Raw genomic sequence first — 14,150 nt, 5'->3', positions numbered from 1 at the left:
CTAAAGTGTTTGATAGTCAAGTGCTATTTTGATTTATCTGTGTTTATGTTGCATTTGTTCCTATCTGCGCTCCAGCTTGTACCTGCCCTGCCTATGTGTTCCAGCACTTTCAGTTCTGTCTGTATTTAAGTTAACCCTGTCCATCTACCTCATCTGTGTTTCTGCCAATTATCCAGCCTGCCTGCCTTGTCTGTATCTTCCCTATTACCCTTCCTGCCTGTGTCTACTACCATCTGCGCTAAAGTGTGCTGTCTGGATCTCAGAAACCTGCATTCAAGTCTGAATGACTGTTCACAGTATACCTGTGGTTTGCTGCGGTTTGCTTACCTTCAGCAAAGACCAGATCCGTGTACAGGTAAGTGCCAAGGGAGCACCAGAATATCACCTTTAGGGTAGCTCTTCTTCAAACTAGTTACTTGGCACAGTGGGTTTTATTATGTAGTTTAGGTCACATTTTTGCAGAAATATATAAACCTCTGATGGGTTCACAAACTTTCAGGCAACAATGTAGGTTCAGTTGTAGGTTTACCATTTTTTATAATCTTTCCTGGCTCTTGTGTATATGTGACAATATAAACTATACTTCAGGGGCTGATTTGTTTTCTACTTGTTTAGAAATGTATCTCTTTTGCTGCTTGTTCTCGCTGTCCTTCCTAACTGGAAAGCCTGTCTGATCCTAAAGAACTGATTTGGAAGTATAGTAGTCACCATTGTAATTAGTAACAAAACTAACAGTCTGCCATAATGTGCATTCAGGTCTTCATCCCATGATCTTCTTGAAGGAGAATTCAGTTTTTAAATAAAAGTAGTTTTCCTGATGTCTTTACTAATAGGAAAATAGTGTGAAAAGTAGCTTTACTAGCTTTTCTCCAAGAAGAAGTAGAACTGTCTCCTAGTGACACCTATTAGGAGTAGCTACCTTGTAATGGTTAACCCTAACCTTTTAACAGGCATTGCAACATGACTATACAAACCAAACCAGAATCTTCTCCATACTGGGTGACTTACAGAGTAGCTACCCAATAGGTGGCACTATGGAGATATTTATCATTTTTGGATGCTAGTTACTTAGCACACCTTTTTTTCCCAGGGAGCATTGCCTGGCCTATAAGACTCCCTACACTGACATGGTGGTCTCCACAAGGATAAATATTTTCCATCCAGACCTAGTAGAATAGTATTTAACATGTGCTAATCTTAAGATAAGATTTAAGGTTAGAGTCATATTGAGGTCCTTCTGATGTAGGACAAGTAGCAGGACAAGAGCACTGGATCATGATTCAGCCAGCAACATAGTTCTTAGATTCGGGTTGTAATATTAACAATTGGATCAGGAGGATCGTGCAGAACTAGGGGAATCCGTTACCTGGATAAGACATTATTGATTCTAACATAGCATGTGAGTGAAAACTAGGATTTCTGACAACTCAACCCTATAAAGTAAATACACCAGTGTAGGAATGCCAGGAAAATTGTATCAGTATTAGGTAAATAGTTGAATATGTTCAATATATCTGGTGTGAAACTGTCAGCTCTTAGAAATAGCATTTTGAGGGATGACGGTCTATAAAGGACTTGCTAGTCTTCAATACGCTGTCCAGCTGCTGAATCTGTGCGATGGAGAATAGGAAAAGGTATGGAGAGTACATATTAATATATTATAATCATTATCAAGGAGAAGTTCTAAAACTTTGAAAATATTGTGAGAGATTTATCAAAGCTGGTGCAAAGGATATGTGAAGTAATCACCTACTGCAACCAGTGAGATTGCAGATCTAATTTTTTCAACACCCTTTTGAAAATGAAATAAGCAGTCTAAACTGTTAACATGTGCAACTCCTTCCTTTTCCTTTTTGCCAGTTTTTAAATAGCTCCTCCATTATATCTAAAGACCTTTTAGTAACTTTAGAAAGACCTTGCACCTATAGCAGTTTTAGTTTTTAACCACGACAATATTATGAAAAATCTGAGCATAACTATGACCAATAGAAATATTCACTTGTTACCTTAAAAAAGATTGTTAGCGCTAGGAGTGCCTCTTAGGGGCCTTATATACAGAAGGAAAGTCTGCAAAACAAGCAGTCATAGGAACGCTCATTCCTGATCATTACATTGTGTAAACAGGGCAGCGATCAGCCAGCGAGCATAACAATGCTCACTGATCCGCAGCACAGGGTGTGCTCTGCCAACATAATGTAATGTGTATGTGAGATGAATGATCGTAGTAATGTTCATTCATCCCCCATGCAGTATTCATTGGCTTGTGTCAAGGCTCTTTACACAAGCATCGATTGACTTGTTATATCATTGATCAGTGCTTGTTATGACCCCACATTAGGCCATGTAGCTGAGTAACTAGGATCTGAACTAGGTTTTTATAGGGCAAGGGTCCTTATTCAATGGCAATTTAATATCTGAATATCAGTTATCCAGTACTGCTTCATTATAATATCAAACATATGGTGTTATCTCACATAACATCCGATTAAGGGTCTATGGAGTGTGGAAGCTGTCTTAGATCAAAAGCCTATCTCTCTCTTTCTCTGATATGTACCTGCCTTAAGGCATATGAGGAATTTAAGCAGCTGTGTATAATGCACGCTAGAATAATTTCATGTAATTCTTTCTCAATATTCCCTACGTCCTGTAATACACCACATAACCCCACCTTTAATGAGCGGTTGCTTAGAACTAAGGTGGTTTATAACCAAGTCTTCATTGCCAGTGCCACAGCTGACTTACTAGGGTAGAGAAAAGATAGAATATACAGTAGTCTTCTATAGATTTCATAAAGTACATTTAAATCTAAAATAAGTAACTCAGGATTAAACTGCATTTTTTTCAACATACGAATGAAATTGTAGGTAGTGCACTTGTTCCAGCTGGTCCCCAAGTTCCTTAGTATTTGGCACATATTCAAAACCTATTCAAAGAAGTGTTCTGTGCGTAGAGGCACCTTCCAGAGCTCTAATTACCAAATAAATGGCAGCAATTTTCACCCTGGCTTAGAAGTGTACTGCATGCCTCTAGGCGTATTTTGAACCCTGACCTTTCTCGGTTGCTTCTTTTGATGTACAGAGTGTTAGTAGGAAAAACATAATTATAACCTGATAACAAAGGTACCTGTTGTTAAATTATCTCTGCCTACACCTCCCTATAAAACAATTCTAACAATGTTAGGAATTTTAGATTTAATCTCCATCTTAAAGTGAAAAGAAAACTTATTTCTGGAAGAGGAGTAATTGAATGTATGAAGGTTCAACTTAAAAAATAAGAAAGGAATTGAGGACAACAAGACCATCTTAATATAAAGACTAGAGTTACATTCTAGGCTGTCACATATATCTATAATATATTGGTAGTGGCCACATGTTTGAAAATGTCTCATGATTGGGGATCCTGAAGCTAACCTTGCAACTGCAGAATGTACATTGAGCCTCTGTTATCTGCAATGTGGGATTAACACAAGACAAGTGTCCCCCAATCATGAGACATCTTTCCATGTAGGGTAACCAGTACTGACTGAGGATACCATATTTAGGCCCCATAAATGAGCCCAATGTGGTCCTTGGCAATCAGCTGAACAATGATTTGAAACCCTTGCTTGCAGATTAACCCATCATGAGAAGTACCTTCATCATTTTCTTCTTATTCAGACGCCCTGGGCCAAATAGGTTCATTTGACAGACAGTTAATATGATTGCCCAACTCTAGGCTGGATTTGAACTGTTGAACTTTTATTTGAAAGGTTTTTATCCCATTGTATGATAATGTGTAATGCAAAATGAGGCACCTTATTCTACCAGAAGTAAGATTTAGCCAAATCTATTTGTAGTACTTGTGTTGGCAACATCCAAAGTTAAGAAGAGCACCTGGGATTAAGAAATGCTAAACTTAGAGCATTTAATCCATAAGTTTTATGCCTTTGAGAAAGGTTATATAGCTTTTTTTTCTTTTTCTCAGATACAGAAAGGCTGAATCTGATGCATTTTATGATGTCTTTGTTCAAGTATGTACAGCAACTTTATAAGATTCTTTAAGATGTGCTAAAATAACATAAATAGCAGTAAATTGCAGACAACAACAGTACTGAAAGGGTAAAAGGGCAATTCAGGCATGAGAATGGAATGAAAACTGACGTAATACAAACAAAAAATGTTTATTAAGGCATTCCTCTGCAATACCATCTTCTGTTCATAGAATGGAATGGCGGCTAAGGCCAGATTTCTCAGTTTTCTCCCATTTTTAGCTTCCAACTATTTGGAACAAACTGCAACTATGCTAGGGTCGAAAATAATAATTTCATTCCACCTAGTATTCAATTCCAGATTTGGCACGTGTTATAGACCAGGGTCAGTCCAGGGTCTGGGAAGAGGGACACTTTGGATTCTTAGCAATGTACATGAGAAAATGCTTGTGAATTTCACAGCCCCAGGTCTGTTTTCAGCCCAGCAACATTGTTTTTCCAGACATAGAGACATGAAAGGATTTTTTGGTTTAGAAAATACCCTATTAGGTAATTCTATTTTAATAGGGGAGGTCCCTTAACAAGGCTCCCTTTGATCAGGGGACTATTGGTAGACCTTTTTAAAGGGGTTTTCTGAATTATTGGAAAATTTGCATATGGGGAGGACATGCTATAAAATATTGTGGGTAAATAGCACAGGACTACTGTGGTCAGTAATTGTCTGCAGCAGCCATGTGGGGTATGCGCATGTGGCTACGTCACCCAAGCAGCCTAGTAAATGCAGACCAGAGCTGAGGACCAGAGTGGCAGTGCTAGAATAAACAGGGATTTATAGCATATACTCTTTTATCAATCTCTCCTCTTGGTCAAAGTTTTCAACAACTCAGGAAACAAATTTAACAATAAGGGATTGTACAAAGTGGACAACCCCTGGCCAATTACTGGTCTTAGCAGTAGCACCTACTTCAACAACATGTCACTGTTGTGATGTATTGTTCAAGCAGTTGTGACCATTGAGGCCTGTGATTGGCTGCAGCAATCACAGGACCAAGCCACTTCCTGGTTCTGAGGTGACCATAAGGGGACAAGAACACAGTAGCAGCAGGAGCACAGACAGGTTAGTGTGTTTTTTTGTTTAATGGGACAGAGCTTAGGACAATAGGGTTTTTCAAATTGGTAGTTCCAAGGGTAAATGTGGGGTGTCAAGGAGGAATTCAACACAATGTAGGAGTACCTTCCCCAGGCACTCATCCCAATGTAGCAGTGCCTTCTCCATTTGTACTTCAAGTAGGCATGCAAGGAATAACAATGTGTCATAAGATTCTATTGCACTTGCCATTTTGGCTAACTACATTTTTCATGTTCCTTAGCCAACTAACGCCCATTCTAGGCTTGTATTACATTAGAGGATGTAGCCAATAGTGTTGACAAACCTCTAGACAGATAGACATCCAGAGAATAATCAGGACCTGCACAACAATCACATTTCATTTTACTGTTCCTGGAGTATCACAGAGCTTAGTCGTTCCAGACAATGAGTGAAATGTTACACTTCCTGGACAAATGTCTTCATTTAAATGTGTTGTTTTCTTTATAGTTTCAAGTAGCCTGTTATCGGAAGCCTTTCCCCTCGATAACCATCAGTTGGCGTGATGTCCTACCTCAACTGCTGCTTATTCCTGAACTTTTTGCCAAAACATTAATCCCAAAGCTCCTTCTTCCTTTTCACGTCCCCATTTATGGACTTAGCCTTGATTATGATATATTATTACAGGATTTCCCCCATTGGCGTGGGTGTATTCCTATTACAATTAACAAGGTCATTGACATTGCAAGGCATTGCGTTGGTTCATGGCAATGTAATTCAATTCAAAATGCATGGAGAGTCACCCTGCCCAGGTTACCTTCTGTGCTCTTTACAGGAAGTTCTTAAGAGAAAAAAGAATTTTTTTGAGTCATGAACCATGATGATGTACAGCATGTCCTCTCATTGTGTCTTCTCAATCTTCTGAGTACATGTTCATTCAGACATCCATGTGCATTTTTGCCTGTAATATGGTAGCCAATACAGAATAGTTTGGTGGACAAATGGTGCATTTTTTTGTGATCTACATAAGTACTATTGGTGTGATATTAGTAGTTCTACTACTACTTTCTGAAACATGTATGACCCAGATGATGCAATAACCACTATGTTATTTCCTGTGGGAGCATATACAGGGTGGGCCATTTATATGGATACACCTTAATAAAATGAGAATGGTTGGTGATATTAACTTCCTGTTTGTGGCACATTAGTATATGTGAGGGGGGAAACTTTTCAAGATGGGTGGTGACCATGGCGGCCATTCTGAAGTCGGCCATTTTGAATCCAAATTTTGTTTTTTCAATAGGAAGAGGGTCATTTGACACATCAAACTTATTGGGAATTTCACAAGAAAAACAATGGTGTGCTTGGTTTTAACGTAACTTTATTCTTTCATGAGTTATTTACCAACCATTCCCATTTTATTAAGGTGTATCCATATAAATGGCCCACCCTGTACTCCAAAGTTATTAGCACATAGATACTATTTAATTACCAGAAGTATAAATAGCCTATAAATCATGAGTGTAATGAGTGTAATAATTTCATCACTTTCAGTCTTGGCGTGTACTAAGGACATCCATTTATCTTATTGGCTTAGTAATGGCTTAAATGCTGACATTGCAGATGGAAATATGTTAAGCTATGTAATACTTCAATTGCAATGTCAGTATGATTACTAATTAGATCATTTTATAACTAGCTAGCTGTAAAGACTGTTTTTACTGGTCTAATTCTGATGGAGGTCAATTAATATTAGTTAGCACTTAGGATAGAGAATGGATAAAAGAAAGTAGAGGACCGGCACTCCCAAGTTGCTGATGGGTTGAACTTTATTGGTCACTTTTCAGACATCAGTCAGTGACGCATTTCGACACTTATAGTGCCTTTCTCAAACTGTGAACAAGTGGCAATAACATACAAAGTAACAAACACATTTAAATAGCCCGCCCAGTATCACGTTGTTCTGACGTCATGTTTGTCATGGCAACCGTGCATACACTAAAGAACTCACGGGGGCTATGCAAAGTGAAGATCAGCTGTTGCAAAAAGTAAGTATATTCGCCATACTTCAATTGCACTGTAAAGACATGTTAAAAACATAATGAGCATCTATAAACAATTTACAAGAAGCTATTAAGTGCATACTCTCTATTAAGTCCCTTAGGTTCCAGGGTCTGGAGACGGTAAATCCAGTATACTTCTCTTTTCTTCAACATTTCAATCCGGTTTTCTCCACGACGGGGCAATGGTATTTCCTCTATGATTTAAAGCCATAATTGTGCAATATTGTGTTTCTGTGCGTGAAAATGGTATGGAATAGGTAAAAGTGTATTACCCTTTTGTATAGTGGATTTGTGCTTGCTAAAGCGATCTTTCATGCACATAGATGTTTCCCCCATGTAGGCAAGGCTACACGGGCACTTGAGGATATAGATAACAAACTTGCTATCACATGTAAAATGGCCACATATTGGAATCCGTTCACCTGTATGTGGATGAGACAGATATGGACCCTTTATCACACTGGAACAATGTGTGCAATTGAGACAGGGAAAAGTGCCTTTCTTGACTGTAGAAAATTATGTTTGTCTAGATGTCGTTTTAATACTGCCAAGGTCTGCCCTTATAATTTTGTCACGTATATTCCCCGCTCGCTTATAACAGGTCATGGGTAAATGTAATACTTTTACCTATTCCATACCATTTTCATGCACAGAAACACAATATTGCACAATTACGGTTTCAAATCATAGAGGAAATACCATTGCGCCGTCGTGGAGGAAACAGGATTGAAGTGTTGAAGAAAAGAGAAGCATACTAGATTTACCGTCTCCAGACCCTGGAACCTAAGGGACTTAATAGAGAGTATGCGCTTAATAGCTTCTTGTAAATTGTACATAGATGCTCATTATGTATTTAACATGTCTTTACAGTGCAATTGAAGTATGGCGAATATACTTACTTTTCGCAACAGCTGATCTTCACTTTGCATAGCCCCCGTGAGTTCTTTAGTGTATGCATGACAAACATGACGTCAGAACAACGTGATACTGGGCGGGCTATTTAAATGTGTTTGTTACTTTGTATGTTATTGCCACTTGTTCACAGTTTGGGAAAGGCACTATAAGTGCCGAAACGCGTCACTGACTGATGTCTGAAAAGTGACCAATAAAGTTCAACCCATCAGCAACTTGGGAGTGCCGGTCCTCTACTTTCTTCGTTGACTGGGGAATTCGACCCTTTGACCGAGCATCCTGACTCCTTATACACAGTGCCGACCGATTTGGATGACAGAGAATGGATAGAGTGAAGAAATCACTGTATCCTATTGTATATATGGTATTCCTTTACTAACTTGAAGTTTGAAATTATGTGAGCCTTAAATAATTTTTTTCAATTGTTTTTTATTAGAAATATTGAGCCATTCTGTCACAAAAGGTTAATTGTTTTAGTAGATGTGTGAATACTTTTACTATCACTTTGTGCTGGTCATTTAATAAACCTTATCTCTAAATTACTAAGATGTCATAAACACTTATTTAGGCCACATCCTTATCACTAAGATAAGAACTGAGCTATAATGAGTGTTTATTATGTCAGAGATAAGAAGTCCATCAGATGAGCTGGCTGACAGAACAGAAAGAAAATTTAGATCCTGCTACTAGAGCATCTCGGCCCTGTACAGAAAAAGGGCTCCATATTTTTAATAAAGACCTATTAAAAATATGATTTTTAGCTCAAAATGAGTACAATGCAAATAATAAAAAAATTACCCCCAAAGGTCTACATAGCCTTTAAGAGCTGAATGCCAAATGAAGTAATTCTGTCATGTTGGAAATAGCTACAGTGGGATGCGAAAGTTTGGGCAACCTTGTTAATCGTCATGATTTTCCTGTATAAATCGTTGGTTGTTACGATAAAAAATGTCAGTTAAAAATATCATATAGGAGACACACACAGTGATATTTGAGAAGTGAAATGAAGTTTATTGGATTTACAGAAAGTGTGCAAAATTGTTTAAACAAAATTAGGCAGGTGCATAAATTTGGGCACCACAAAAAAGAAATGAAATCAATATTTAGTAGATCCTCCTTTTGCAGAAATTACAGCCTCTAAGCGCTTTCTGTAGGTTCCAATGAGAGTCTGGATTCTGGTTGAAGGTATTTTGGACCATTCCTCTTTACAAAACATCTTTAGTTCATTGAGGTTTGATGGCTTCCGAGCATGGACAGCTCTCTTTAAGTCACACCACAGATTTTCAATTATATTCAGGTCTGGGGACTGAGATGGCCATTCCAGAACGTTGTACTTGTTCCTCTGCATAAATGCCTTAGTGGATTTTGAGCAGTGTTTAGGGTCGTTGTCTTGTTGAAAGATCCAGCCCCAGCGCATTTTCAGCTTTGTCACTGATTCCTGATCATTGGTCTCCAGAATCTGCTGATACTGAGTGGAATCCATGCATCCCTCAACTTTGACAAGATTCCCAGTCCCTGCACTGACCACACAGCCCCACAGCATGATGGAACCACCATAATATTTTACTGTAGGTAGCAGGTGTTTTTCTTGGAATGCTGTGTTCTTTTTCCTCCATGCATAACGCCCCATGTTATGGCCAAATAACTCAATTTTAGTTTCATCAGTCCACAGCACCTTATTCCAAAATGAAGCTGGCTTGTCCAAATGTGCTTTAGCCCACCTCAAGAGGCACTTTTTGAGCTGTGGGCAGAGAAAAGGCTTCCTCTGCATCACTCTCGCATACAGCATCTCCTTGTGTAAAGTGCGCCGAATGGTTGAACGATGCACAGTGACTCTATCTGCAGCAAGATGATGTTGTAGGTCTTTGGTGCTGGTCTGTGGGTTGACTCTGACTGTTCTCACCATTCGTCGCTTCTGTCTATCCGAGATTTTTCTTGGTCTGCCACTTCGAGCCTTAACTTGAACTGAGCCTGTGGTCTTCCATTTCCTCAATATATTCCTAACTGTGGAAACAGACAGCTGAAATCTCTGAGACAGCTTTCTGTATCCTTCCCCTAAACCATGATGGTGAACAATCTTTGTCTTCAGGTCATTTGAGAGTTGTTTTGAGACCCCATGTTGCTACTCTTCAGAGAAAATTAAAAGAGATGGGAAACTTACAATTGACCCCCTTAAATACTCTTTCTCATAATTGGATTCACCTGTGTATGTAGGTCAGGGGTCACTGAGCTTACCAAGCCAATTTGAGTTCCAATAATTAGTTCTAAAGGTTTTGGAATCAATAAAATGACAACAGTGCCCAAATTTATGCACCTGCCTAATTTTGTTTAAACAATTTAGCACACTTTCTGTAAATCCAATAAACTTCATTTCATTTCTCAAATATCACTGTGTGTGTCTCCTATATGATATATTTAACGGACATTTTTTATCATAACAACCAACGATTTATACAGGAAAATCATGACGATTAACAAGGTTGCCCAAACTTTCGCATCCCACTGTATATAGAGGATATACAAGGCCTAGTATAGTTAAAACTTGGCTATACTGGTCAGGTTGGGAATTAAGATTGGACTTTGGGAATTTAATGTGAGCGCTTCATAGTTTGTTTACATCCACTTTTGCCGCACTTATCTATTTCTATTTTTCTTTAATGTTTGTTTTTTATCGTAAATGGTTACCATATGAAGGCTGGGATACATTTACTTGTTGCCTTCATATTCAAATAACAACACCATTTCAATGTTCTTTTTCTAGTCAAGCCTTCTATCTATGAGAAAAAGACAGACTTCTACAGGGTGGAACCAGTTCTACTTGGAGAGCCTCGACGCTTCCAGTGCACTGCTTATGGAAATCCTCCTCCCAAATTCACCTGGGAATGGCAGCCATGTGCAAATACAAGAACAACGTAAGTAATATCTCCCTACAGAGCTTTAAAAAATATGGTAAAAAGGTGAATGTTATAAAGAAATTCCAGACTGGATACATCAGGTCAAAATGTCTTTGTGCAAACAAAAATCGCCTCTCCTCATTTCCTTTTTCATGTGGGCTGCAATCAAAAAGCCCATGGGAAAAGCATTTTTTCAATCTTGATTATAACTAATGCTTACATTATGATGGAATGAACTTTTAGTCTTTGTTTTACAACAAGGGGGTCATGATCTGGATATCTTCAATAAACCTCCTGAGCTATTTATAAAGCATACATCCAGTACAGAGCTGGCGATCAGTTTTCCATCATGGTTGGACAAACTACACATTATTATTTGGGCTAAGGGAGTTCTATACATGTTTTCAATATGTCAGTATCATGTAGAGGCAAACTGTCAGCTGCAGCGAAATGTCTTTGAGATGACCACCCAAAATTGCACCCAAAAGTGGTCTTTTAGGGGAGTGTTGTTCTCATAGAAGATTTTAGTATGCATAATATAGGATGGAGCTGAAAAATCTTTTACAATAGATCTAGTGTGGATAAGAGGGTGATCTTCTCAGAAAGGTTGTCCTTTGGAGGTATTTCACTATATGTTAATAGCAGATTGATAAATACTATCTAATTGGCTTTCCATCATTGCATTTACTATGATGGGGCTGTGGGAATCACAGGAATCTTCACATAATTAGCACACATAAGGATAGAGGGTGTATATGTGTATCTAGAATGAAAGATTACACAGTCTATGACCTGCCATTTGTATAGTAAGGTAAGGTTATGCTTGTGATTAAAACAGTCTTATCTTTTACTTACAGAAATCCTACTAGGACTTCTGAGTAATATGACGCATGGCTTTATTTCCTGTTCTTGCCTGGTTTCCGCTTCTTCTCTCTGTCTCTTTTTAAGCCCAGAAGGACATTCAGATTGAGCCTATTGTTCTTTTTAGCCAAATGCTGATATATTTAGCTTCCTCTTAAATCCCTAACTTGTACTTACAAACTCTAAATGTCGGACCAGCTATTGGTGCTTTTCCGATTTTGAGTCTAATGAAGGACATGCAGATTGTCACAAAGTCTAATGAAACTATCAAAGACTCTTGACGAGCAGTTGTCTCCCCCATCCGATGTTTTCCTAGTGTATTTCCAGGAAAAGACTTCAAAGTCAAGACGATAACCGTAGTAAAAAAAAAAGTCTATTGTCTGTTGGACATTTATAGATCATACACATGATAGCAAGAGAGACACTTCCTTAAGAAACTAGATAATTGATTACAGAATTCACAATTAAAAGATCTGATATATAATCTTTTTGCCCATGTCAATTGCATATCGATCACAAAGTAATTGATCCTGAATATATGGATTTTGCATTTAACTCCTATTAGCCTACCAGATAATATTTACTATATGGCATTCAGTATGCTGTATATTCTTATAAGTAATTGCAGTAATTAGCCTTATAAAAATAAACATGTTCTTTCACAATGATATATAAATAAGCTCTCCTCCAGAAGAAAGACAACTGTCTCTCAATGTCAGCTATAGCTACATAGCTACCCTGACGTTCAATGCTCCCCCCATTTAACAGTCTTGGAAATATGACTTTGGATATCATCCAAACCAGAATTATATAGTTACAAGTTAAAAAAAGACACAGTTCTATCGAGTCCAACCCTATAACCCCTATGAGGTGGTCACCAATTGCCCAAGTCTATCTCAACTGCACATATGGTAATCAAAATAAATACCTGCATCAATGTCCCATCTCCAGAAATCTAGCACCCATAATATGATATAACTTCAAAAAAGCATCCAGGCCATTCTCAAACTTGTTCAGTAGATCAACCATCACAACACCTTGTGGCAGAGTTTTACAAAGACTCACTGCTATTAAAGTAATGGATCTGTGTTATGGTGAATCTTATAGGCAATGCTCCCTGAGAGTACAGGATGCTGGTTGGATGGATGAGAGGCCTTTGACCAGGACACTGCTCTGTACTGGCAACATCTGTCTACAGATGGTCTGTCTTCCTTTTGGAAGAGAAGCTGCCATGATTTATATGCTAAGTCATGTTTCAAGGCTCTTAATGGGTTGGACATTGATTTCCAGGGTAGCTAGCTATTGGTGACATAAGAGGGACTAGTTTGTTCCCTCTGGGGGAGAGCTTTTTTACATACATTTTCCCAGGAAGTATTGTCTGTAAAGACCTATACTCAAACGAACTTGCCTTTTTCTGAAGATTTTAGGTGAGAGAAGCTATTGAAGGTTTATGGGCTTCTCAAGGGCATTTTAAGACTCCTTACACCAGCTAACATCTCTGGAAGAAGAAACGTACCCCCTGAGAGCAATCAACATGAAAAATGGGGCAAATAGGCTTGATATATATCTACCTATGGTACCTCTAGAGGGATTCCCAGCTATACTGTATGTGTGTGCATAGGTTCACACAGTATAATCTTTAAATGCTGTTATTATTTCCTTTGTTAGGTGTGAAGTGGATGCCAGGGTGAAAAGGATTCTTATTTTTTCGGATGAAATAGAAAGAAAAGATAGTGAAAGAAGATCACTTATTGAAGAAGTTCAAGTGATATCTGAAGAGAAAAATAAGGTACATATAGGCTTTCCTGAACCCCTAGTGTTCTTGAGAAGAAGTGACTTTCCTGCTAACAGTAACAGTCAACAGAGGTGCTAAACTACATGTATATGTAGTATAATATGCCTTTGTGTATGGGTGCATTCACACGACCATATATATTTTGCAGTCCAAAAAATATGGATGATGTCCATGTTGCATCCGTTTTTTGTGTGGAATAAGACGTTCTATATTTTGAATGATGGACATATGGATGTGGAAAGCAGATGCCTTCAGTGTGCTTTTGTGTGCTTTCCGTATCCATATGTTTGTTCTGCAAGAGATAGAATATGTTTTATTCTTGGCCACAAATGTGCACCACAGACCCATTTAAGTCAATGGGTCCACAAAAAGAACGGATGCAACACAGACATCACGCGGGTGTCATCCGTATTTTGCGGATCCATGTTTTGGGGACTGCAAAATACATATGGTCATGTGAATGCACCCTTATCTGTTGAGACTAGTAATTATTGTGATGTCAAGTCACATGCTTCAACTCCTCCTTTATCAATTGATTATTGGAAAGAAAAAGATCAGCCTTCTATCA

General features: G+C 38.3%; 1 protein-coding gene across 1 annotated transcript in view; it reads left to right on the top strand.

Annotated features, from left to right (window-relative positions):
* Nucleotides 1-14,150, top strand: part of LOC120977993 (vascular endothelial growth factor receptor kdr-like) — a 207,603-nt gene that overhangs the window by 121,858 nt on the left and 71,595 nt on the right. The window contains exons 10-11 of the mRNA XM_040406207.1: nt 10,794-10,944; nt 13,456-13,576. Coding sequence (XP_040262141.1) covers nt 10,794-10,944; nt 13,456-13,576 — 272 coding nt within the window. The remainder of the gene's footprint in view (nt 1-10,793; nt 10,945-13,455; nt 13,577-14,150) is intronic.

Source organism: Bufo bufo, chromosome 8 (assembly GCF_905171765.1).
Source record: "Bufo bufo chromosome 8, aBufBuf1.1, whole genome shotgun sequence".
In the NCBI taxonomy this organism is placed as follows: domain Eukaryota; kingdom Metazoa; phylum Chordata; class Amphibia; order Anura; family Bufonidae; genus Bufo; species Bufo bufo.
The sequence above is the reverse complement of the archived record's forward strand: the minus strand, read 5'-3'. Positions and strand labels throughout refer to the sequence as shown.